Raw genomic sequence first — 27,079 nt, 5'->3', positions numbered from 1 at the left:
CAAGAGCCTCCAGGGCCTCTCTTTGGACCCTGGGGCAACCCAGTTCCACACGGCACTCCCTAAGGCGCCTATGTCTCCATATGGGTAAGATTCTGGGCTTACTCTAAGGGCTTGGTGCTGTGTCAGACTCCAGGCTGAGCTCTAGAATATAGGAGTCAGTTTCTAGACTGAGGTATGATGATAGCCAACTAGATCATCTGCCTGGTCCAGGAGCCCTTGACATATGCCAGGCAACTCTGTCTATAAACTATGGAAAGAGCAGTAGATCCCAAGTCCCTCCTTCTCAGGGCATGGCTATTGATGGGGGATGTAGGACATCTCCAGGAAACCCCCGGGATGAGCTGATGCCTGGGAACAGCAGAGACAGTGAGCATCTGCAGAGGTAGGGGCAGAAGCTCAAGCATGGTGGGGGAGGGCTGAAGGGAAAGAAGCACCCTGGGCCTGAAACTCACAAGATTAAGTTGAGGAGCCCTGGGGTTATGCAGAGCACCTTGCTGGGGCCAGTCTAGCAAAGGTGGTATGACCTCTCCAGCCAGTGGCTAGCTAGAAGGTGGTCACCCACGCCATTGACAGAGACCCCACTAGAATCCTAGCTTCCCCTGGCCTTGGGCCCCTCTCATAGCCTGACTGCTTCACCTGCTTTATTGTGTAGTAGGCAAGTATCACTACCTGGGCTCAGAGCTCCCAATGAACTGGCAACTCACCCTGGATTGTTTCCTTTCCTGCCGTCAGGTTGTCAGCCGTGTGGCTGCCCAACAGGGGTTTGACCTGGACCTGGGCTACAGACTTTTGGCCGTGTGTGCTGCAAATCGAGACAAGTTCACCCCCAAGTCTGCTGGTGAGTACCTATCTTGGGCTCCGCAGGTGGGACCCTAGGTGGAGAGAGCCTCAGCTAGTCTGAAGGCGGTCTAGGATGAATGGCTGAACCATCAGCTCTAGGGCCTACAGCTGGGGCTCAGTTCTCTGTGTCTCCCAGCACAGGGGCAACCCAGAGCTACCAGAGGCTCCCAGATACCCTACACCCTAACATAGGCACTGTGTTGAAGGTCAGCCAGGCATCTTCTCATTCAGTCGCTGCAGTGAGTGCTTGGCATAGATCTTATGTTATCTGTCCAATTGCACCAGAGAGGAAACTGAGGCTCAGAGAAGCAGAAGAGGTTTTCCTGCTCACAAAGCTATATACAGCCAGGTCTGTACTGCAGAGTAAACATGTATAGTGACCCTTACAAACCATTCATATGCACTCACTCACTCGTTCATTCAAAACCCTGTAAAACAAACAAAAATAAACCTGTCAATCTAGCTTTTCTAAAAAGCCCTTTGTGCAAAACATTGTCTATTGAGATTTGGTCACAGCGCGCAGATTCTCAGCCCTTCGTTTACAGAGGCCAGGGAAGGTGCTGACGTTTGTTCTATCTTGGGGGAACACATCATGGTTACTGGAATTTGGGGACAACTTAAACAACAACAACAACAAACAAAAAAGATGAACCCCGTCTCGATTTTTTTTTTCTCTAAGATCCATTTTGCATCTGCTGCCAGCCTCGTGAATGTGCTTAGAGCAGGTACATTCGGATTCTGAACAACGCAGACAACTGACTATCTTGTCTGCCCTTGCTGAGTATATGAACTCTAGACCTAAGTTTGATCTCTTGGAAAGGCAGGAATGATATTGAGACTTGTATTACAGGGGTCATGGTAAGTTCTAGAGACACGTAAAGCACCTAGTGTAGTGTCAGGGTGATGTAACCTTCTTTATTGATTCAGAATGAGTGGCTAAATGATTATAATGTGGGGGGATGCACGCGTGTGCGCATGTGGATGTACACACACATTAGAGCATCTGTAGGTTCAAGCTGTGCTAAGAACTATGGAGGAGTTCCTGGGGCAGGAACTGCAGACTATGCTGGGTCAAGGAAAGCTTCCCCAAATTGAGAAAGAGTTGAATATGTGACAAAACCAGGAACAAACACTTCCACGGGTGAAAGGGACATTCTGTGCAAAGGTCCTTGAGTGGCAGGGGAACAGGACTTTGTGTCAGGATTAAAACAAGGGATGGTGGTTCTCAGAGAGAGGTTGGTGGAGTCAGAGCAACTGAATCATGTAGGCCTTGTCTTAAAAGTTGTGTTCTCTATCCTGAGAGTAATGGGAACATGGCTAGAATCTCAAGTCTGTGACAGCCTTTTCAGCTAGCACAGGGAACAAATTGCATTGGGCAGGGATCAGTGTGGATACAGGGGCCAGCAACAGATCTCTGGGGAGACCACTGGGGCATGACATAGTTGTAGAGTGCTTGCCTGGTGTCATGGCTTTCTGTTGTTCTGATAAATCACCGTGATCAAACGCCTCTTGGAGAGTAAAGGGTTTATTTCTACTTCCAGATAGCCCTCTCCCATCTGAAAGGAAAATCAGGGCTAGAACTCAAGGCAGGAACCTGGAAACAGGACCTGAAGCAAAGGCCGTGGAGTGATGCTGCTCATTGGCTTGCTCCTCGTGGCTTGCTCAGTTTGTACAATCCAGGACCACCAGCCTGGGGATGGCACCTCCTCCCGTAAGCTGGACCTTCCTCGTAAAACATTAGTCAAGAAAATGTCCCACAGACTTTGTCTACATGCCAGTCTGATGGAGGCATTTTCCCAAGTGAGGTTCTCTCTTCCCAGATGACCCCAGCTGTGTCAAGTTGACAGAAAACTCACCAGCACACTTTATCATGCATGAGACCCTGGGTTCCATCTCACTCATGAAAATAAGTAAATAAATAAAATCAGGCAAAATCAAGAAAGAGGGAAAAGGAGAAAGGTCAAGGGAGAATGAGCTTCTCTGGAAGCCAGAGCTACTCTTTAGTGTAGGGAGAGGCCTTAGGCCTTGTAAACCTGTCCTCTGGATTGCTTAAACCCTTCTGATAGCTCATGCAGTCGTCTGTGGTGTGCTGTAAACCTTAGCCCCTTGAGACAGAATATTATCTGCATTTGTGGGCGGGGACACTGTTCAGAGAGGTCGTATGGCTTGTCAGCTGTCACACAGCTCACAATTGGTCAGTTGGCACCAGGACTCCAGCCTCCTCTGAGGGCCTTGCCTACTCTATCACAGCTGACCAGGAGGCCTTTGTTCTCATCTAGGGTCCAAGCAGTTTTTCACTTGGCACAGGTCTCTCCAGCAGGATGCTGTACTTTTTGAGTGGTATGTCATCACTTCTGAGCAGAGATTTGTTCTCTCCATCTGCATACCAGCAGTACAAGGTCACAGTTCACAGTGCCCCTTCCCGTGTTGGGCCTAAGGCAAGGGGTCTGTGTACTCCTTTGGCAGCTGGTAATGCAGCAATCTGTGGCTTGAAAGAAGTGGAGTCTCTTGTTGGGATACAGGCTTGTCAGAACCAACAGCCCTAACTCACTGTCTTTCCAAGGTGTGCCCCCAAGAAGGAAGGGCATTCCCTGCTTGGGAGGGTAGAGGCCAGTCTTGGAGGCCTCAACAACTGGTTGCTTTCAAGGGATGAAGTACTTCCTGGACACAGGCTGGGTCTCTCAGCCACCTTGCCTGAATCAGAACGGTGGTCAGAGGTTTGCCTACCTGCTTCATAGCGGCCTCTGGGAACTCAAAAGGCTCCTTCAGTAAAGACTAAGAAAGAGACCCAGCTGGTACCCAGCATCATAGACACCAGTAGATGCAGCATCCTTCTCCATGTGTCTGTCCCTAGTGCACCTCCTGACCTCTTCCTTCTGCCTCCAAGGCACCCCTTTCCCGATACTATTATCGAATGTTACCTTCCCTTCAGGTGCTTGTAGCTCTCCAAGCCTCCCTAGAGGTCTTGGTCATGGCACTCTGTGCTCAGTCTATGGCTCCCCAACTGCTCTCCCCTCCACTGTCTTCCCCATTTGCCTGGCTCCAGTCTGTCTAGCTAGCCTGTACAGTGTCTCTGTCCTTCGTCCCCAAAGGCCTCTGCTGTCTGTCCCTTCCTTACAGTTCTTGACCATACCTAGCCTCCTTGACTTTCTGTGCCTTTCTAGTTTCTTTGCATCTCAGACTTTGTCCCCACAATTGGTACATGTGGCTATACATGTGTGTGGCTGTGCCTGCATGTGTGTCTTTATGTTATGTTTGGTGTGTGACTGTGTATCATGTATGTATGCATTCTGTGTGTGTGTGTGTGGTGCTGCGAGTGTGTTCAAGTCCATCTCCCTGTGTATTCATGCCTGGTATTTCTTGATGTGTGGGTGTATGCATGGTATGCATCTCTTTCTCTGGTTGTATGTCATGCATGTGTACATTGTATGTGTGTAGGTCTGTGTGTTTGCATTACCATCTGCTTGTATGCTCATGCCTAGGTTGTCTGGAGTGTGTTCACATGTATGTATCTGATGAGTCTTTCCGTTTATAGTGTGTATGTGGAGGGGGTCTCGGCGCATGTAGACCTATGGGTGCGCACAGCTGCGTGTGGGCTCTGGGGGTGGTGCATGGCTATGACTGTGTGACTGTGAATAGCTGAGCAGTGTGTGTGTGCACGGGCGTGCGGCGACTGGCTGCATCTGTGGGCGCCTCTCCCACCCCTCTCCCACCCCTCTGCCGTCTGTCTCTCCTGTCAGGAGGCCAGGCTGGGGCCCGAGAAGGCCATGGAATGAGATCATGCTGCAAGCAGAGATGCTTTGTCAAGAGTGCTGGGCTGTGCGCATGGTTGTGGCTGTGAGCAGGCTCGGGCCTGGGGGCAGCACTGTACGGCACGAGCGCGCGCGCGAGAGAGACAGAGATGGAATGCAGAGCGTGAGCAGAGCCCAGACACTACAGCAAGCCGCCCAGGCAGCCGCCTCCACGTGGGGCCCTCTGATGCCCAGCCCCCAGCTCTTTGTTCTGCTGCAGCCTTTAGCCTCAGCGCACACCGGAGCAGGAGCACGCGTGCGCACATGCACTCAGCATCCTCATCTTGAGGTTCCTGAGGAGCCAGCTGCACCCCCCCCATACCCCTACCCTTTCCTAGCGTAGAAGGTCACCTGCCCAGCACCTGACACCCCCAGACTCCCCTCCAAACCTGTAGCAATGCCCATCAACCCCCTCCACCACCACGTGTCAGCCTCTTCTGCACTGAGTGGTTCAGCCTTCTGGCTACATGGGTACGAGTATCAGGCAGTTGCCATGTTCAAGGTCCCAAGAGTCCTCTGCATACTTCTGCTGGTGTTTGTGCTTGACTAGTTCTAGGTAGTCTCAGCTGACCCACTGAGCAGCCAGCGCATGTTGGAATAACAGACTAGAGAATGTCAGAGTCCAGACCCAAGGAAAGGAGGATACACAGTGGAGCTGGGACAGGGGTGGGGATGCCTGCTGCTTTTCTTGCCATGCTTCTCTTTCCCTGACATAGCCAAGGCTGTGAGTTCTTCTGGATGTTAGCAAAATGGAAGTGTGGGAGCCTAGCTAGTGTGGTAGGCATCAAGGAAACCCAGGGCTACTCTGGCAGGCACCAGCAGACTTTTGGAGAAAGGGACCGTAGAGGTAGAAGTGATTGGAGTGGAAAGAGATAACCTCTCCTAGGGACAGGCAGAGGGTGTTTGTCAATCAGAGAACACAGCCAGGCTGCCCACGACTGGCTGTGACACAGAACTGCTGGGTGGCTTTAGGAAAAGCCTGTTAGCTGCCTGCATTTGCTCTGTGTGGGGTAACACCATCACACAGATGTCTTGCTTCCTTTGGATGGGAACCGTAGGTCTGCATTCCCAAGATGGGTATGGTCTAATGAGATCCCCCTTGGGAACAAGTGCGGTGCCCAACCTCCTGCCTACAGTCCTACCCCCAAGCCTGGCACTGTGGGCATGCCTATGTCTGACCTCACACCTTCCAGCGCAGGAACGGAAACCATGTAGTTTGCCGACTTTTAAGTTCCCAAATATATGTCTGCTTTGTTTCCCTGGTGTGTGACATGCCCATGACTTCCAAAGGGGGTGTCAGCTAGTCATAGTAGAGTCTTTGAGACATGCCTTGCCTCTCTCTGCCTGTGATCTGTGAAGGAGGTCTTAGGAGAGCTCTCTATCCAGGGAGGGGGAGAGGCTGAAACGGGCCCTTCTACAGCAGCGCCTGTGGCAGCTCTGTAGTTCATTTGTCATGGGACTGGGATGGACCAGAGGTGTCCAGAGCCGGTCAGGGCTTCTACCACCAGGGAAGGCAGATCACAACCAGTGTCCTCCCGTCTTGGAAGAGAAGCATTGCCCCCATTTGACTGTATGGTGGCTCTGCGACACCTCCATGGTGGGCAGCGTGCCTGGTTTCTCATAGTGTCATGGCTTCTGTCTTTACCTTCACCTTCCCCCATAGCCTTTCTCCACCCTCTCTGCCTCTGCCCCCCCCACTCCCATCAGAGCATTCAGCCGTCTTCCCTTTAGCATGGAGGACAAATGGCCCCATTCAGGGACACCCGCCAGAGCTGTCTCTCTAAGACAAAGCTGTGTGCAGCTCCGCGTGAAAAACGGCTTGCGGCCGCCCAGTGAGCAAGCAGGATTGGTGGGTGCAAATTGCAGGGGATTTGTTAACAGCTGCCAGCTCCCCCAGAGATAGCAGGAAGGCAAGGCCTTGTCCTTGAAACACCAGCCGCCTGGCAGCGTAGGGCACCTTCTCAAGGCCAGGGACAGACTTCCTTATGAACACCATCCCCACGTGGACTCTCTGCACAGAGATGGGGTGTGGGGGAGGACTTGGCTTCCTTCCTCCTGCAGGACCTTCTGCCTGTCCCAGGACAGGTTCCCTTGGAAATGACTCTGGATTGTATTGCCAGCCTGTGGGGACTGACTAACCATTAGATGTGTATAGTGGCCAAAACCTATGTGCTCAGTGCAATGGGAGAGGTCACTGGGGCACACCCATTTACAGAGGAGGAAACTGAGACTGAGCAGACCAGACAGACTCCAGCCCCATGTCATGATAATGACAGAATTTACTTGTAGGAGGGTCACATTTGGGCTCCAGGGAGCTATCCCTCTTTCTTAATGACCATGAATGACCCAGGAAGACAGGTTGTCCTGGGACAATGGCCCTGGTTCCCCCCACTCCCAGCTCCCTGGGGGATGTGGCCTGGGATCTGGTGACCTTGTTCTGCTCTTCAGGAAGGAGGGACAGTGGGAGGAAACCAGCATTCCCAGGCTAAGGAATTGGGGGTAGGGCAGGAGGGTGGTCCCCAGGGTATTAAATAAAGCTCACACTGGAGAAGGGTCAGAGTCTCGTCAGAAAGCAGGCAGATGTGGGAAGAGCATCCCACTCAGGGAAAGGGCTGAGGTCCTCCATGGCCACAGTGGTCACTAAAAACAAGGGCTGTGTGGGAATGCCTAGGACATCATCAGGTCTGAAGAACAACAACCAGCTTCACCGAGGAAGAACACACCAACTGGTGTCCAATACTAAATAGTCAGTCCTAAAAACACATGTACATGTAGCATATGGACTGAGCAGATTGTATTTGTTTGTTAAGAAACACACAAGCCAGGCGTTGGTGGCGCACGCCTTTAATCCCAGCACTCGGGAGGCAGAGGCAGGCGGATCTCTGTGAGTTCGAGACCAGCCTGGTCTACAGAGCTAGTTCCAGGACAGGCTCCAAAGCCGCAGAGAAACCCTGTCTCGAAAAACCAAAAAAAAAAAAAAGAAAAGAAAAGAAACACACACACACATAACCTGCCAGGTACACAAGTTGCCTGTGCATACATTAGGCCCACAAAATAAGCACTGTCCCAAAATAATCAACTTACAAAAAACATCTACTCCAAGGGAGGCGGGTGTGTGACCCTTCCACTTATTTCTCATGGTTCTCATGAGTTTCTTCTGAGCTCATTGGAGTTGTTAGGGGTGGTGTTAAGAACAGGACCAGCTTCTGGATGGCTCAGCTGTTCCTTCTACAGACAACCCGCATGGGTGCCCCAAGAGCCCTAGGGGACAGGTCTCTTCATGTCAGGAGGCCATTCTTTCTGCCTCTCTGAAGAATTAGCTCATTGCCTCCCCGCCCTGCAACAGAGACTTGTGCAAGGCCAAGGCTGCCTGAGGCTCAGCCAGGTGTCTACTTTCCAGACCCATCCAAACTGAGAGGCCAAAGGGGCTAGGGAAGAGAGGCGGGCATCCACCCACAGTAGGAGGTGTCTGGCGGCTGTAATCCTACCGGGAGATGCAAAGCTCTTTCGGCTAAGAATCCAAGCACTGGGGTCTGTGAGGCGAGGAGTAGAGATCCAGGATGCCTGTGGTAGGGGAGGCCAGGCTTCTAACGGCTTCCTGCTGAAAGAGCTGCTTGACATGGGTTCCCCCAAATGCAGATCTTGCAATGATAAGTTCACTGTACTTCTCCTCTTCAGGAGAAGGGTCCCAGAAAGCATGATGGAGAAATAGGAGCACAGATAGGAAGAGAGACCTCATGAAGTATGGCTGTTAAACACGGTAACTGCTGTGCACTCCTGGTGCTCAGCCTGGCTGGAATTCTGTTAGGCAGGAGAACTCGCCCCTCGCCCTCACCTGCTAGGAGCCACAGGGGAAGAAGGACTTTATCCATTGTGTCCGCCCCCCCCCCCCCCCCCCCCCGCGCCGGCTGTCATTAGTGGAAGGCTCTCTGGGGTTGAGGGATAGGGTGGGTCAACTTCCAACAGGCAGGTAGCTGTGCCTGGGGGCAAAACCACTTGCCAGGTCACTGTATGCAGTCTAGCAGGGAGCAAATAAGGCCTTCTCAGTGCCTTTCCATGCAGAAGTCCTCTGTAACCCCCTCTCACCGCCTGGACAGATGCCAGTCTAGTCAGATTATGATTGTCTTGCTGAGTTTTGCCCTATTCTTTGACTCTTACATGAGGAGTGTAAAAAAATAACTATATTTACTACCTAAAAACTCTTTATCACCACCTACAGTGGACTTGCCACACTCACAAACTGGGAAAACAGTGAAAGCCACTCCTGAGTCTTGGTTGAACACTAGATCTCTCATGGGAACTTGGAACCATATAAGACATCCTGTGGGTCATGTCCTGTGGATGATGGCATTTTACTGGACGTTGATTCCACCCAGCCTCGAGATCTCCTGCATTCTAACACATCTGCACCACGAAATGGTTGCAAAAGGAAGAAAGAGGTAGTGGATGCTGGGTGATTTTCAGCACACACACACACAAATATCAAACAGGAAAAGAATGATGGGGCTCCAGTGCCAGTCCACTCTAAGCATGGGCTGCAGGGGCAGAGAGAGAGAGAGAGAGAGAGAGAGAGAGAGAGAGAGAGCAGAGACAGAGAGCCAGCCCAAGCGCTTGCAGTTTGAAATAAATGAACGTTCCTGTTCTGTGGGTGAGAGGTGACAGGGATGCCACACCCTCCACAGATTTACCCCAGTCTTCAGGTCGCGCTCTCGGAATCCCAAACCGAGGTTCTACAAGTAGCAGGGAGAGAAGTGGGTCCAAAGCTCTAGCCTGGCCATTTATGCTTCTCTGTAGGCTGCAAGGGAACTGAGTAGCTAGAAAACCACTCTGGAGATGAAGGACCAAAAGCACTGTCACCATTCAGGTGACTCCTTTCTATGCCAGCATTCAGCTTCCTAACACAAAGGTGCCCTCAGCACAGAGGTCCGGCCAAAGGAACAGTTCCCTCTGATGCCCCAGGGTAGCTCAAGGAGGCATGGTATAGTAAAGCCATCCGCAGCCATTAAAAGAAAAAGAGCAAGTAAGGGGGTCCTTAAGATGGGCTTAGCATTCTCACCAAGAGGGGGATTTCTTAGAGATTGCAGGACAGGAAGGAGGTGAAGTAGATCCAGGACTTGGCAGGAAGTGGGCAAGTTGGTTTGGAAACTTTCTTAGCAAGTGTTGCAAGTCGGCAGCCTTGTAAATACCTTCTGGGAGAAACAGACAAGAATCAGCAGTTATTATCTCTCTTGCCTGTTTAGATTTACAGCGAGGGCAGGTTAGGAAAGGGCGTGTGGATTAGGAGAAAATCTGCTTTATATCCCCTTTCAGTCATAATTCAGCAAGCCTTAGATCAGGGGGGCAGCCGTCACTCATCCCCTGCCACGATCCCAGCCTCACACGTCCGTTGCCTGGTGTAGGGGAACAGGCTGAAGTTTAGAAAGGTCAACTATTGTGAGTCAGAGTTGTGATTCAAGCGAGAATATCTGCTGGGTGTGGCGGTGCATTCCTGTTATTCCAGCGTGTGGGAGAAGCTGGAGGGTCAGGCCTTCAAGGCCAGCCTGAGTTTCAGGAGACCCTGTCTCAAACACTAGGGAGATGGCAGTGGGTCAAGCACTTGCTAGGAAAGCACTGAGAAACTGAATCCTAATCTAATTCCTAGAACCACGTACAGATGAGTGTAGTAACATCTGTCTATAATCCCAGTGTTCCTGTAGTAAGATGGGAGGCCAAGAAGAGAGAATCCCTGGAAACTTGTGGGATTCCAGTGAAAGGCAAAGATTGACTTTTCAATTGATGCATACGGTAGCATGCATGCTTGCTTACACATGAACATGTACATACAGATCTGTACCCATATGTACACAAAAACCACATCCACACTGAAGTTTAAAAAACTAAGCAAACAAATAAAACAGCCTGCCTGTCTTAGTGGCGTACACCTTTAATCCCAGAAGGCAGAGGCAGGTGGATCTCTATGAGTTCGAGGCAGCCTGGACTACAGAGTAAGTTCCAGTACAGCCAGAACTACATAATGAGACCCTGTCTCAAAGAAACAAAACAAACTGTAATCCAGTACTCAGGAGAAAGAAGCAGGTAAATCTCTGAGTTTGATACCAGCTTGGTCTACGTAGAGAGTTTCAAGCCATTGGGGTTAAATAGTGAGGCCCAGGAGAGACAGACAGACAGACACACACACACACACACACACATGGCAGGAGGGGGAGAAGGAGAGGGAACAAACAGTGGTGGTATGACAAGATGGCTGAACAAGTAAAGGTGCTTGTCACTAAGCCTGACAACCTGAGTTCCGTCCCTGGTAGATGGGAAAAAAAAAACAAATTGCTGCAAGATGTCCTCTGACCTCAACATTCATGTCGTGGCATGTATGCACATAGCCTCACATATGTATATAAAAATACAATAAATGTCAAAAACAAAGAGTACAGGCCAGCTGGGGGAATACCAAGTTCAAGACCAGCCTAGGCTACACAAAATAAGTGAATAATAAAAATGTTAGTGACTTGAGCTATCCAGATGGCCTGAATTTCTTGCATATGGCAGTATTAGATATGGGATAGGGATTTGTCTCTGCTGTAGGTTAAACACCTCTCCATCTTTGGAGTCATTCAGTACTCATGGTGAGGAGCAGAGGGGCTGGGCTGGCCCCAGCTGACATCAAGAACTCTTTCCAGCAACCATTGATAGTTCCCAGAGAAGAGCAGCAGTTAAACATGCAGGCTCAGAAGCAGCCTGCCTGCCTTCAATGCCACCTAGCCCCCTACTTGCCAGCTGTGTCATCTTGGCAAAGTTACCAACCTTTTTGTGTATCTGAGAGGAGGGACTCTCAACAGTGCCAACAATTCAAACTTAAAACAGAACTTAAAACAGAGCCTGGTGCCTGGCGATGCCTGTGTGTTGGCAATTTTACCCAACACACTGACACCCAGTCTCCTGGGATACCTAGCATCCCTAGGGGAAGCCAAAAACTAGGGTCTGAAGAGCAAGGGATCTGTTTGCATCAGTTGCAAGCAAGGAACATGCTAGCTGAACCCATTTGGGCCGGGGGGGGGGGGGCAGGCCAAATACTAGGGTCAGGAGTGGGGACTTCTGTGACTACCAAGTCCAGAAGCCTGGTCTGTTGTCTCCAGGGAGTTAGTATGTATCTCCTCCCCTCATGAAGAAAGGCCGAGCCCAGCTTGGGAGGGAGGAAGTTGCAGAGTAGAGAGCTGACAGAGGAAGGCGGGATGGGGCCAGCAGTGCCCAGTCTGTGCTCTAGGCAAGAACTCTGTCTCAACAGGTGTTCCCAGCAGCGTTCTAAGAACTCAGGATTGGAAAGAGGGAGAAGAACATTTATTGAGAAGTCTGGTGCTAAGCTGGGTGTTTTATCAACCTTGGGGCTGCTCCTTGCAATCACCCAGCCTACTGCAGGGACTCAGGAACCTGATAACAAGGCAGGGAAGGGATGGTGGAAGGGCTGGGGCTGGGGCTCAGCACAGAGGGCCCCTTTTAGAGAAAGAGCAAAAGGAAGAAGCCAGCGAGGAAGAGGGTGTGGCCTTGGCCTGCTGACTCCAGGCACAATGTTATCTCTCCTGTTCCTGGCCCCACCTCTTCGCCCTCCCTCCCTGGGATCAGTCACTGCCAAGGAGGAAGTGCACTTGGTTTTCTCATCCAGTTGATTTGAACTGCCCAAGTCCGAGTGCACAGAGTGTGGCTCAAAGGCTAGGTACTGGAACCTGGATGCTGGTCTGGGGGCCCTAGCCTTTCTTTGGTCACTTTCCAGTGACCTTCCTTGGATCCCTGACTTCTGGGCCAGGAATGCTCATCAAATAGTTGCAACTCAGGATGAGAAACCGAAGTGGGGACAACCTAGGGTAGAGGTCAGGCTAGCCCTGACACCTGATCCTGGCCTCATTCTACAGTCCTATACTTGAGGGACAAAGGATGCCACAGGAGGTGGCATCTCCCAACACACTGGACACCAGAATGCTGACCATTTATAAAGTTTTGCTCTGTGGTCCAGGTTGGAAACCTCCTGGCATAGCCTTATGAAAATCACTTCAATTCTCTCAGCTTGGGGTCCAGTGCGTCTGGAATCCAGGTCTCTCAGCTAGAGCAGCAGCACTTCTGTTTCCGTGGCAACCCTGCTATCTCTCGAGGGACCATCTGGATCCTGTCACCCTGGCAAGGTGCTGCCCAGGCAACCAGGTGTTTGTGTTTTTGCAGTGGAAGCTCTGCATAGTGATAATCCCCTCTCTGGGGACAGGGTGGTAGCCAGGCAGGTGGCTGGGAGGAAGCAGGCCCACCTTGGCTTTGTCATTTGCCTTTGCTGTAAGAACCGGAGAGCTCTGGCCAATGGCTTATCATTACCAGATGCCTCATTACCTTCCTTGGAACATGGAGGCTTGTTGAGGCTGGCCAGCTGGGGAACACTGCCCAGGGGCTGGACTCCTTGCAGGGAATTCCGGAGGACCCAGTCTCACCTGTTTGGAATGAAGAGACACTATTGTCTCTAGCAGGAAACAGGAATTACTAGGAGCCTGCCTTTCGAACTGCCTCGTAATTATAGTCAGCAGAAACTCGCGGCCTATTGAAAATAAGCCGAATTTACCCCTGCAACATAAGCACCTGTGTGCCTCGAGATTGTCTGCACCTTCAAAGAGCTCACACGCTGGGACCAGGCAGGGACATGCTTAGCAGGATTACAATGTCAGAAGAGTCACATGGCCCGGATAGGATAGCGTAGGGGGCATGTCAAAAGCTCCTGCTGTCCATCCAGCAAGAAGCTGACTGTACGAGGTTGGAGCCAGAGGACGAGACCGTGTGGGGGTGGGGAAGCATAGCCCTCTGCCGCACTACCCACTACCGTAGCAGCTCATGATGGAATGCTTTCCTTTGCTGGATGAGGAAGCTGAAGGCTCACAGGAGTAAAGTCAGGGCCACATGGCTGGAGAGGGACGAGATCAAGGCGGAACTAGACAACTGCATTCCGAGGGTGTGCTGCTCGGGTGTTGGGGCTGCCAGGGAAGCTCCATTTCCTGGGGGCCCGCGGCTTCTTTCTGAGCATTCTTCACTTCTCCCTTTCCTCCCTCTCTCCCTCCTTTCCATGCCCCTTCCTCTTTTATTCTCTATTGCCTTTTCTGCCTCTGTTCCTCCCTCGCTCCTTCTCTCCTCATCTTTGTCTTTTCCTGTCCCCCAGGGATCTGAGCTCTCTGCAGCCCTAGCCTTGCTGGCTCAGCTATGTTCCACCGTGGAGTCACCGTGGCATCTTGTTCCTCTTTCTAAGGCACAACCCTAGGATGCCCGCTGCCATTTAGCTCTGCCCATTCCTGAATGCCTCAACCACAGAAGTAACGTAGCTGGCATATAGTAGTCCTGTTCCCTCGAGTTTCTTCATGGTCCTGATCTCCCTTTCAGATGTACCCCCATGTCTCCCTCCCTCCCAGAGGCCAGGATGCATATCTGTGCAGACAGGTTTGGGAGAGAGGGCAGACAACCTACCTTCCCTGAAGAGACAGGAGACTGGTACAATTCTAGTCCTGGGAAGACGATGAGCAGCTGTGAAATTTGGTGAGGATGTCCAGGCACCACTTATGTACCCTTGTGCCAACAGAGACAACTAGGTGATCCCCGGAAAAAGAGTCAGATACCCCACTTCTGAGGCTGGACCTTGAGTCTGACTTTTGTATCCAAATGGAGAAAAAAAAGAGCAGAGAGTCTCCCCCTTTGAATATGGAAGTAGGGTGCTGAGCCCCAGGGCACTGGAGCCCAGATTGGACCACAGTTTGATTTTAAGCTTATGGTCCCAGGCTCTGCCCTTGGTTGAGAAGGGCTCTGTTAGCTCTATGTAGGACTCCTATACTAAGCAGGTAACCCAAAGATGGCGTCTCAGCTGGAGGTCCAGAAGTGGGCTGGGGACCAGAACACCAGCCCCTGCAGTGGGCATCCTTGTGCAGGGAGCAGCAGCGTGCCGTGCACACGGCCCTCCTACACAGAAGTGGATATTTCTCTTGCAATCAGCCATCTGTTATCTAATGCCATGTCCTGACCAGTCCATCGTGGTTGGCTCTCAGTGACCAGTGTGCAGGCATTGGGTTTAAATGATTTGAGTCACAAGGATGGGACAAGGTGTATCCATCTGGAGATAGCAACGGCTGCTGCCTAAGGTTTGCCATGTGCTTGCCTGCTTTTGAGTTGTGGCTTTGTTTCCTGGTGCTGAAGTTCAAACCTAGGCCCTCCAGCATACTAAGCATTCACTCTACGTTGGCACACAGCCTCAGCCTTGCTGCTGTGTGACTTTAGAAAACCAGCGTGACCACTCTGTGCCTCCTCTGGTATATCAAGAAAGGGAGCTATGATCCCTCCCTCCTGGGTGGGATTTTTGTTTGTTTGGTTGGTTGGTTTGTTTGTTTTGTTTTTTGGAAGAGAGAACAGGATGTAGTAGGAATAAGAGGTGTTTTGTTTGCCACTGACTGAGACAGAGCAGATACAGGACGCTGACCTCCACCCACTAAAAAGAATCCCTTGTGAGAGAGGAAGTCCTGGGTGATAAGTAGGTCAGGCCTCCAGCAGTGAGTTGCTGGAGATGACATAATGAGCGTAAGTGTTGGCTCTCGGCTTCCTGCTCCTGTTACTCTCGGACATGAGTGCAGAGGGTTCGTGAGATCACTGGCTCAACGCCTATCTGATCTGAGAAGAGACCAGCCAAGAGTGGAACATGGTCTTCCCAGCATCCCTGACCCTCATAGGGCCCAACGGATACTGTACAATGCCTGTCACTGTGGCACCCCCTGCCACTGCTAACAATCTCAAGTGTTTTGAGGGGGTTGTTTGTTTTTGAAAGTTTTTGTTTTTTTGAGACGAGATCTCATATAGCCCAGGCTAGTCTTGAACTCTTCATGGTACCACCCTCTAGGTCCTGGAATTGCAGGTCAACACCACCATGCCTGGCTGTTGAATACTCGTAGGTGGAAAATTCCACACCCGATCCCATGAGACATGTCACAATCAACAGTACAGGGCTGGGGATGTGGCTTGGTTGGTGGAGAACTGACATGCCCAAAGCCCTGGCTTTGAACCCCAGCACTGGATAAAATGAGTCTCGGTGGCACACATCTGCCATCCAGCACTCAACAATAGAGGTGGGAAAAGAAGAAATTCAGAGCCATCCTCAGCAATATCCTGAGGTTAGCTTTGTCTATATAAGCCCGTCTTTTAACAATAAGTGCACTGTGTTGTTAAAATTTTCCTTCAGACTATTTGCATAAGGTGCCTGTTATTTGGAAATTCATTTAGTAGTAGACTTGGCTCCCCTTCCCAGAATATGTATATACACTGATTTTACTCCACCCTAAACCCAGAAATCTGAGATGATTCTGGTGCCAGGCACTTCAGATAGGGGCTGCCCTGCTTATGCACTGACGAATCAGTCTAAGGAGACGGATTTTATTGAATCGTCACCATGCTGTAGATGCCGGGCAAAAATGACACACTCATCCTCTCCTGGGACTCAGGGAGCTGAGTGGCTTGCTGGACATCCCCTCCCCCACACACTAGCAAATGGCAGGACTAGAATTCAGATCCAGGTACACCTGAGTCCCTGAAGGAGGAAGGAGGGTGCCTGGAAATCTATGGATAGCCGGAGAGGTTGAGGTGAAAGGGAATGCCGCCTCCTGATCTAGGCCAGTGGGCTGCTGACTCAGTCCCATCAGACCTGAACTTCTGTACACCAGTTGCTTTTGGATGCTTTGCTAGCCTGTTCTTCCACTTAACCACAGCGGGGGGGGGGGGGGGGGCACTGAAGCTCAAGCCATGAAGTTCTTTCTTTGCAAATGTGGGACCCTGAACCTGATCCTAGCTTCTTCCTCACTTCAAGCTGAGGGCTCATATCTGAAGCCCCTGGCTCTTGGCCTCGAAGCAGGGCCTCTTCCAATGTTACGGGCTTGTGTGCCTGACTCTGTGCTGGACACAGCAAACAGTGTGTGTGAGGTGAGCACCGGTTTCACCCTACAGCAAGCTCTCTCGTGATGCTTCCACAAAGGACAGTGAAAACACCTCACAGATGAGAACTTAGAAAGGCTGACCGAGGAAAGCTCCAAAGAGCAAAGCTGCCCTGAGAGGAGGGTGAGGAAGGGCACCCCGGGCAGACAGAAGAGCTGCGTCTCTTAGAGCCTTGGTCTTCTTTGGTATGACAGGAGCAGTGCCTAGCTCTGGGGCTCCTAGCATCTGGGGAGTTAAGGGTTCTGAGGGTGTGGGAGCTTGCAGGATCTGGTGTTTTCTCTTGGCTCCTGACGTCTAGTCACCCCCTGACACTCAGGGCTCTGTCAGTAATGGTTGTTCCTCAGCTCAATGAGTTAATTAGGCCAAATTCAATTACACACCATGCTCCCAAGTCTGTCTGAAACCGAAGGTGGGTGTGGGCTCTCTATGCTCCGGACCATTCAGGAGCAATAGCTTGGATCCCACTCTGCACATCCCAGCTGAGTTAACTAAAGCACAAAGCAGGCAGTATGCGAAGTGCTCTGACCCGCACCCTTCAACCTGGATGACAACAGAAGTTTACAGCACACAACACAGAGACTGGGAAATCCAAGATCTAAACAACAGCAGCTAGGGGCCTGGGGATGGATGGCCCTTGGTATCTGCTGGCACCTACTTCCTGCATTCTTCCCTGGCAGGAGGAGTGACAGCTCCCCCAAGCCTCTTCATCAGGGAAATCATCTTCCTGAGGGTGCAACCATCATGACCTCCTCGCCTCCCAAAGGTCCCGCCTCTTCATAATCTTGTTGGATAGCAGATGTCAACACATAACATTCTAGAGGGATACCACTCATATCATAGTGCCCCGATACCACAGTGGCCCAGAGATGGAGGTTCTTGGACAGTCAAAGCTACTGACAGGAACTCATGGCTCTTCCACCCTTGGAACATCCCAGAACTAGGTGGACAGGGGTTGAGGCTCCCCTGTCCTGCCATTCTTGCATGGCCAATTCTTCCCAACTCCATGTTGGCACCTAGCTGCTGCCCAGCATGTTGACTGGTATGTAGGAAGACCAGAAACACCAGTAATGTAGGCAAACCAGGGTCCATACACACAAACACTATAGCAAGCACCGGACAAAAGCCCTCCAAGACGAGGACATCATTTGAAGCTGTGAATGCCAGTCTCAGGAGCTGGACCTTAGACTTGGGCCTGGCAACTGCAGGAAGCCAGGGCACTGTTTAGACAAGATGAGCGACACGGTCAGCTTTGCCTTTTAGGAGTCTCACCATGGAGCTGGGGCCAGAGGCAGAAAACACAATTTAGAGACCAGAAGTCTGCTGGGGTGGAAGCGAGCTATATCAGGAGGGATAGACGGTAAACCTCCATCATGTCCAGTGGACACACCTCACTCTTGGGTCACCTAACTGTATTAGGTCACCAGTATGCCAGGCCTCTGACAGTCAGTCAGTGATAAAAGGTTGTTTCATACTTTATACCCAAGTTACTGGTTGTGAATATGGTATATAACACTTTTTGCAGGGGAGAGGGCTGGGAGTTTTAGTTCGGATTTTAACTAATTCTAAAGTAAAAGTTGATTGTCTTTTAAGCCTAAAATAATATATAATATACAATCATTTGTGGGACAATTGTGGGATATAGACAATAAAAGGTAACGCTGAAATAGTACCACTAACTAATAAGTTAGTGGTTCTCCATTCATCATCTGATAAGCATTTGTCAAACACCTTTTGAGTTCCAGGCACAAACCATCAGGAATGTGCCAGTGAACAAAGCAGATACCGCTCCTGCCTGTATGGAGTACCTAGTCTAACAGAATTAGATCTTTATAAATAAGCTTCAAGAAATGGAGAGGCAAAGAAGATTGTGTGTCTCTTACAATAGCGGCGGCTTTAATGATGTGACTGGGTCTCTTGCCGGGCCCAGTGCCACCTTCCTAGGAGTTGAGCAAGGTCACCCCAATGGGCTTGCTGCCTCTTAGGGCTTACTCAGCCGTACTTAGGGAAAGAGAGGTACAGAATCCACACCAGCTGTCTTCCCTGCTAGTGAAAGGAAACCAGGACCCAGAGAAAGATGGTCACCTGCCCTTGGTCTCCCAGCAGGCAACAGAACTTTCTCCCTGGAAGGCATGTACTACTCAACTGAGTGCAGCTCCAAGGATCCTGATTTCAACACTGGGCCTCCCACACCTTGCCCTGCCCTGGCGGCCAGCTACAGAGTTTCCCCAGACAGACATTCCTGCGTGGCCTGTTTGCTCATGTCCAAAGCCCCTGGAGGTGGGGGACAGGTGGGACCACACTTGGGAGAAGAAGACACTGCTGGCTCACTTGACCCACTGTGGGAAAAAAAAACCAAAAAACAAAAAACAAAACAGGCAGCCAGGACAGAGGGAGGAGAGTGGGAGCCGCACCAGGGGATAGATTCCTGGCAAACCTCATGGGCCTGCCGAGTTCTGAAACTTCTGCCCAGAACACTGAGATGTCAGGGCATGCTCCCCCACTGTACAACCCCTGCTCTCCCCTTCTCTAGTACCCCCAAGAAGCAAGGCCTTCAGAAACCAAACCTACCAGAACAGGAGCTCCTGTGTCATTCCCTCCCAACCCCCTCAACTTACACATCTGGGTGGCAGCCAATCACCACCATGCCCCGGAAGTCCCCATTCTTCACAGAGCTAGGGCTGAAGAACGTCCCCTGGCTTCCGATTTGCTGTGTGATGGAAAGCAGCCGCTGCACCTCTCTGAACCTCACAGACAGACACACAGACTGCTCTGACAGGAAAGGAAATTGCTTTTCCAGCTCCAGTGATCTTGCATGGGTCCAGGCCTGGAGCCATCTGGAAACCTCCATCAGAGCTGTGTCTTGGGAGAAGTAATAAAACCCCTAGGATTGCCAAGGCATGAACATGTGAACTCCCTCTGTGCCCCCTCCCTTCAGAGGCAACTCTAGAAATCAATGGGAAAAGATTCATTAGAGGCCTGGTTCATGTGGCATGCACCCACCACTTCCCGGCCCCTTTGTTAGCCAGCCTAAGCTTCCTGTCCAAACAGATTTCCTCCCTGGAAAATAAGTTTGTGTTCTGCCAGAGAGTTGGCTGGCTACCTAGTCCTTGGATAGGCAGACACAGGTAGCCAGGACATGCAGATCTCTGGAGCTTAGGATTAGTAGCTGTACATCATTCATTTCTTCACTCCCTCATTAATTCAGGCAGCTGTTCTCGGTCTCCTATATGTGGAGAATATTTATTAAGGATTTGTAGAGCATATTTTAGAAACTGTCAATACAGTTTCTACCAGACAGCAGTCCCAGGTGACGAAGCTTGCCCTTCAGCCAGAGAGACAGCATTAAAACCCTCAGGATGAGGCAGGAAGGGTTGTAGTGTAGGAGAGCAAGGCTAAGGAAGGCACTCCTGTGAAGGGAGAACCTGCAAGAGGTGGCAGCGTCCTGATGGTAAACTTCGGTGTCTGAAACAGGAAGGGGGTCTGGAGGCTGCCACGGGGTCAATAGAGGCAGTAGGAGGAAGTGGGTCCAGAGCAGAGCAATGACTGGCCGGCCACGGGAGCTGAGACCCCGACCATGAGCCGTAATCAGGACTGACTTAGCTGAAGCCTCTGGAGCCCTGATGGGCTGTGACTTAGATTTCAAAAGACTCACCTTATGTTCATGGGTTGCCACCAATAAAGGCCCCAGAGCAGGTACCATTATGCTGTGCATCAATTGTCTCATATTTCTGGGGACCAGAAGACCCAAGACCAAAGTGTGGGCCATGCCAGGTGCCTATGAAGGGGCAGCCCAGGGAAGGGGCAGCCCTGGGCTCCCTCCAAGCTGCTAGAAGCGCCTCAGATAGGACTTTGAAGCTGCTGCAGTCTCCAAAGCCTGCCTACTCCTCCCTGAAGAAGGGACACCCGTCTGACTATTGTATCTAAATGTCCTGTTTTCTCAAGGACACCAGTCGTGCTGGACTAGGGCCCACACTCGTGACCTCATCTTAACTTGATCTTCAGCAAAGACTCTGTTTCTTATATTTTTAGTTGTGAGCCTAGCCTTTAACGGCTGAGCCATCCTACCAGTCCAAGACTGTTCTTTATTTTTTTGGGTTTTTTTGTTTTTTTGTTTTTTTTGGTTTTTTTCGAGACAGGGTTTCTCTGTGGCTTTGGAGCCTGTCCTGGCACTAGCTCTTGTAGACCAGGCTGGTCTCGAACTCACAGAGATCCGCCTGCCTCTGCCTCCCAAGTGCTGGGATTAAAGGCGTGCGCCACCACCGCCCGGCTGTTCTTTATTTTTTTTGTTTTTGTTTTTCAAGACGGGTTTCTCTGTAGCTTTGGAACCTGTCCTGGAACTCACTCTGTAGGCCAGACTGGTCTTGAACTCACAGAGATCTGCCTGTCTCTGCCTCCTGAGTGCTGGGATTAAAGGCGTGCGCCACCACCACCCAGCCCAAGGCTGTTTTAAATAGGGTTTCCTTCATATGTTCCTGGGCTAATCAACATTTGGGGAATCATACAATTCACCAACACACCATGACTTCTCAATTTATATAGTCTTCACTAAGACCTGCATTTGGGTGTTCTCACCCATTTGTCCAGTAGATTGTGAAAGCCAAACCGTCTTGTCCAGTGCTTGGTTCTTAAACCTCTGCCTCCTGAGCTCAGGAAGACAGCGACTCTTCCAGCTTCCACTCCAGCCCTGGGGCAGCTCCCACCCTGGCTTATCAGGCTCTCTCCATTGGCAGGCGTCAATCCTGCTGGGGGGTCCTCACAAGTATAGAGCCTGACTTTAGTCCCCCTTACCAGCTGAGCAGGTCAGGAAGAGGCAGTTCCCAAAGACTACAAGGGCCATTCTGAGCCGGCTCATGAGAGTCCCCAGCTTACTCCCCCACCACTGCCAGCCATGCAGGCAGCTTTCCTGGATTTCCAATAACCTGGAAATTGTAGGGTTTCTCGTACATGCTGAGTGGAGGTAAGGGGCAGGGGCTGGTGTTGTTTTCAAAATGAAATGATTATAGGATTTGGGCAGAAGCCAAATGCAGGGTTCTGAGAAAAGCTGCCTGGGGCTGGGATGAGGAACCATGCTGTGGGCGATTCCAGGAAGGGCAGGGGACACTAGGACGGGAGGAGGGGGTAATGAGGTCTCCTTCCCATCCTATCTTTGATGGAACTGTCCCTGCCAACAGCAAGTAGGTGAAATATACAAATGCTAGATTTCAAAAGAAACAAAGCGTTAAGTTGTTTCTTCATGTGTCATGTGGTATTCTAGGAGCAATACAGGAGTTCTGCTCACTACCAGCAATGCTGAGTCTAGGCATCCTGTGTCGGACAGGATAACGCGTAGCATGTAGAGGATGTGTTAAGGCTTAGGTACTTTCCAAACTTTGCCTGGCCTCTCTTTCCCTATTTTGCCTTCTGTGTGGCACATAACCCCTGACCAAAAGGGACAGTAAGGATGCTGTGTGTTAATGCTCAGAAAGTGCTAGACCCCACGCAGCAACCAACAAGCATTCAATGAATGGCCAGGTGTTAGTGGGGACAAAGGGAGAACCCAGCCTTGTGACCCTGCACTGTGTCCCTGGTGTAGGCAAACCTCTAGGCTCCTGTAGCAACACCTGCACTGGCCACAAGCCAAACCTTACCTGTGCCTTCCATCTCCAAGATTAGGAAGGACTTAACCAGGACTGAGTGAGAATGGCAGAGAAAACAGTATCACGCAAGGATGTGTCCTTTGTGTCCTGACCATGCAAAAGGAGACTGAAACCCCAGAAGTGGTGGTTTCTAGAGGCAAGGCCCAGAAGGTGACTCACACCAAATGCTGTCGGTTGATCCTCAGGCAACTTAGCTGCCTGTGTGGCTGGTGTCCTGTGACTCATTCCCTGCGCATGGGGACTTCAGAGCAGCGCTCCTTTCTGCCCCTCCCCCCTTGATCTTCTCCATGCTTCTCAAGGACCAGGTATACGTACCTGGGGCTCGCCTGTTCGCCATATCTTCCCACTGAGTGTCCGAGCCCACTAAAGTGGCATCTCTTGGTCATCAGAATTTTCAGTCCCACTGAATCCCCAAACTGCCTGAGTTAGAGATCTGCTCCATCTCTGGGGCTCAGAACCCAGTGCCCAGAATCTGGGCCACATCACGGCGACATAGTTCTGCCTCCCCTGGTCTTGGGTGCTTGGCTTGTTCGTGCCAGACCTTTGTGCCTGACTTCCTGCCTGCCTGCCTTCTTAACTCCCTAGTGGCCTTTGGGTCTCTAGGCCTCCCACTAGAAAAAAAAAAGCTGTATATGGAGGTGGGGGGTGACCCAGCTTGGCACCACTTTTAATCCCGGAGTGGCCTGCATCCCAGGTAGGTGTCTTAGTTACTGGAACTGATGCCAGGAGGCCCACCCCTCATCGATGAGCTGGTCAGTGGTATCCTGACTTCATTACCTCCCTTCCCACCCCTCCTCTCTACCGGGTCCTTTAGAGGTGGGCTTCTGCCTGACAGGCACGCAGAGGATAAAGCATCCCCTCTCCGGAGCCAGCCAACCAGCCATGCCCCAGCACTGTGTTTATTGGCGGCTCCTCTTCACTAAGGCCCACGGCAGGAGTTCAGACACCCGCGAGAAAAGCCATCCGCTATTGATCCAGTGTCAGGCCTCGGGAGCCTGGCGGCCATTCATCAAGGAGCCACAGCATGGGGCTACAGTTCGCCCTTTCTTTCTTTATTTCTTTCTTCTTCCTCCCAAGTCATTCCCCCCGGGGCGGGGGGGGGGGGGGAGGAGGAAGGGGCGACTTGCCGAGGTCACTCTGAGAGCTGCTGAGCGCCAGAGAGTAGAGTCGCGGGATGCCTTTGTCTGCGGCCTCTTTGCTGTAGATCCTTATCAAGGCAAGCCATGGGTGGAGCAGCGGCTGTGGGCCCCAGGCTTTTGAGCAAATCTTTGGAAGTTAGATATGTGGAGCTGGCTGGAACTTGGAGCTAGTTGGGGAAGGCCTTTCTAAAGAATTTAGTGTGTGGAGTGCCGGCATTTTTGTAGACTCTAAGCGGCAATCCTAAAAAGAGCTAACTAACTAAGAGGGCCGAGAGGGACTTGATTCCGGAGCCGAGAGCCTAGAAATTAGCAAGTGAAAAGGGCCAGTTTGGACTGATGAATGGGTGCTTGAAAACAATTTGTTTTCTTAATTATGTAAATATGCTAGTGAAGAGTATTTACTTTTTGGGTTACCTTGGAAAACCCTGAATCTTGCAATATTAATTGTTTTCTCTGGGCCCCACTCTGGTGCTTTTGAAGTGGTTCCCTAGGAGATCTGGAAGATGGGACCTTAGCGGCAAAACAATGGCGGGACTGTGTCGTTACAGTTTCTAGAGGATTGCCACCACCACATCCCTGTCTCTAAGGTGTAAATTTTGCTCAGTTCCAAATCCTCACTCAACCTACAGAAATGACCTTTCTTTAAAATATTATGTTCATTTATATATGTATGTATTACGTATGAGTGGTTTTTGCCTGCCTGTTCCTCTGTTCCGCTTGTATGCCTGGTGCCCTCGGAGGCCACAAGAGGGCTCCGATGCTCCTAAAACTGGACTTAGAGATGCTTGTGGGCTGCCACATGGGTGCTGGGAACAGAACACAGGTCTCTGCAAGAGCTGTAAAGCTTTTAACCTCTGAGCCATCTCTCCTGTCCTGAGGTTATCTGTCTAAAGTTAGTGCATTCTGCTGCCATATGTGTGTGCCCTTGGCAGCTGAAAAGGCCCTAAGAATCTATTGAGAATTGTAAACTGACCTTGTACAAAACTTTAGGAGTGGGGGGAGGGGTCTGGTTATTTAGGAGCTTTAGTATTTGGATTCTGGTTAATTAAGACTAAGTCAGCCTAACACCAGAAAGGAAGTAAATCTTAGGGATGTGTGTTGCCATGCTTGCTCCTGCAATGTGGGCCATGCTGAGTAGTAGGAACAATGGGAGGGAGAGTCTTTGAGCCCCAAATCTCTTGGGGCTGTGTGAAAGGGGGAATCGCAGTAAATATCCCAGTGAGTAAATGAATATCCCCAAAGAAACCATTTCAACACAGGAGGAGATGAGAGTGAGCCCCACCTGAAATATGTGCACAACAGAGAGAAGTCCATTCCCTCACTGCCCTGAGGATGGCCCTTCCAGTAAGGAGATGCCAATTAATCTCACTTGCAGAAGCTGGTCCTTGTGCAAAAAGAAAGCCAGTTATGAAGTAGGAATTAATCTATTTAACCAGCTCCTGGGAGAGAAAGCCTATGACAACTGCATTTCCAAATGCCATCCTGAAAGTGATATTTCAAGTGGCAGTGGGTGGGATTAGAGCCTGCTAACGACTTGTGTCAAACAAGGAGCAAGAGCATGATATCTAGATAAGTGATTTGTCTTGCCACTTCCGTGGCAGGCAGCAAGTCAAGCAGGAATGCTTAGAGGCAAGTCGAGAGCTCATACTGAAGGGACTTGTGCCATAAGAACGACCCTCAAAGGCAAAGGGCGTCAATTCCCCATGCCGGCGAGATCGGTGTCCAGATGCAGAAAATTTAAAAGCCGCTTTTGGCTGCCTTTCTTGGGGGTGAGTGACCGCCTTTCCTGCTTTCCTAATTGGGGCAGTTAGGAGCTCATTCAAACAACTTTCACTTGCGAGTGGGAGGGACCAAGGGGGGCTATAAAACAGTTTCTCCCTAGCGAGTGATCTAGGTGGTTAGAGCCCTAGAAGGAGGAAGGGGAGCTTATCTTTTTAGGCGGTGCAGCTAATGGCTTTCAGGGGTGCCTAAGGGGCAGAGGAGTGGGAAGGGCACGCTGATGCGGAAAGCCAGAAACCCTTGCTACTGACTGGCTGGAAGAGGCCGCGGCCACCACAGGATGCAGTGTCAGGAAGGCGGCTGCTTAGGGAGCGGGGGCGGGGCTGTGCACAGCAGCCGCCCCCGGCTTCCCTACAGCTGCCCGGCACAGGAACTCCCCGAAGTCGGGGACCAGAGCTTACATGCGCCAGTTCACCCTACCTTGGGCCCCGCGTTAGGGAAATCCCAGGGGCGATAGGGACCCCTGTGCCGGGGGAGTAAGTTGCCAAGCTACCAGCCCTTCTCCACCCCCACTAACCTGTTCAGAAAACCTTTTAAACCCAGGTTGCAACTGGACGTCCCCAGCCTGCCCCGCCCCTTCCCCCACCAGGGCCTCGCCGCGGACCCTCATTAGCATGACCACTTGGGAAGATTCGCCGGCGGGGGCGAGAGGCACCTGAAGTCACCCACCGCCAGCGCCTTCCCGGAGGCCCCCTCGGGCGACAGCGCTCCAGAAGCCCCACTCGTACAAGTGTTGCTTCCAATTAATTGCGTAGGCGGGGGAGGGAGAGGGGCCCGGTCGCCGCCCCCGCCCGGAGGCTGGAGCGCCACTCGTCGGGTCGAGCGTTCTCTCAGGCGGCGGCGTGCACCAGCACCACCCCTGCCAAGTTTGAAATGTGAGCTGCCTCGGATCCCCAGTCACTAGCGTTCCCTCGCAGTGAAGTGGCTGGGCCGACGGGCTGCGCACGCGAGTGAGTGCGGGCTGCGGGGCGGGGGTGCGGGCTCGAGGCTCGCGGGGCGGGGAGGGCTCCCCCGAGACGCCAAGGCAAGGCCGCTCGCCTTTCATCGTCCTCCCGCGCTCCTCCTCTCTCCCCTCCTCCCTCCACCCCGCGCCGCCGCGGCGCGCCCGGCTTCCTCCGAGCCCCCGGCCCCACGCGGCGGCACGCAGGCTGGGTGGTCACGCCTGCGGGGTCCAGGAGCGCGGCGCAGCGCGGCGGGCCGTGGGAAGTTTCTCCTGCGCGCCCGGTGCGTCCCCGCCCCCCCGCGCGCCCCCGGTCCCCATCCCCGTCCCCGGAGGGCTGTCGCTTGCGCCCGGGCGCGCGGCTGGCTGCTTCCTCGGCGGCGGCGGCCCCATTAGCGGAGCCTCCGCCTGTGATTGGCTTCGCCCGGGAAGCTGGAGACGGGCGATGAATAATTGATGTGTGCGGTGCGGTAGCCGGACAGCGGCGGCGGTGGCGGGCGGCAGCGAGCGGGAGCGCGGGAGTCGGAGCGCCCTCGGAGCGGGCAGCGCGGAGCGAGCGGGCGCCGTTGCTGCCCGGGGCCCCCGCGCCGCCGCCGCCACCGCTGCCGCCCCGGCGCGGAGCGGGGATGCAGGCGGCGCCCGCTGCCTGCTCGCAGCCTTTGTTCGGCGCCGGCTGATCCCTGCCCAGAGTAGCACACTGCGGTCGCCCCGGGCTGGACTCCAGCCTCTCGGCGCGCCAGGGCGGGACCGCGGGCTGTACAACTTCTAGGTGAGTGTGGGGCTAGAGGGGTCGGCTCGGGGCGCCCGTGGGCCGGGCCCTGGCTCCCTCCGGGCGCGGGTGTGAGTGTGCGTGCATGTGTGTGACAGAGGAGAGCCGGTGCATTGTGGGTAGCACCGTGTGCTGCATGGTGTCAGCCTAAGGCTTGGCCATGAGAGTGGCTTTAGCGTGCACAAGGCCCATTTTGTGCACCCACA

General features: G+C 52.2%; 1 protein-coding gene across 9 annotated transcripts in view; it reads left to right on the top strand.

The window, feature by feature from the left end:
- Zmiz1 (zinc finger MIZ-type containing 1) overlaps positions 1-27,079 on the top strand; it is a 199,120-nt gene that overhangs the window by 112,107 nt on the left and 59,934 nt on the right. For 5 of the 9 annotated variants that reach the window (XM_075988813.1, XM_075988811.1, XM_075988812.1 and 2 more), the window contains one exon: positions 733-838. In XM_075988813.1, the coding sequence (XP_075844928.1) occupies positions 733-838 (106 nt within the window). Of the gene's footprint in view, positions 1-732; positions 839-25,944; positions 26,115-26,736; positions 26,874-27,079 lie in introns of those variants that run through there. The other 4 variants (XM_075988817.1, XM_075988816.1, XM_075988818.1 and 1 more) reach the window with 4 other exon arrangements.

The sequence above is a fragment of the Microtus pennsylvanicus genome, chromosome 10 (assembly GCF_037038515.1).
Source record: "Microtus pennsylvanicus isolate mMicPen1 chromosome 10, mMicPen1.hap1, whole genome shotgun sequence".
Classification (NCBI taxonomy): Eukaryota; Metazoa; Chordata; class Mammalia; order Rodentia; family Cricetidae; genus Microtus; species Microtus pennsylvanicus.
The sequence above is the reverse complement of the archived record's forward strand: the minus strand, read 5'-3'. Positions and strand labels throughout refer to the sequence as shown.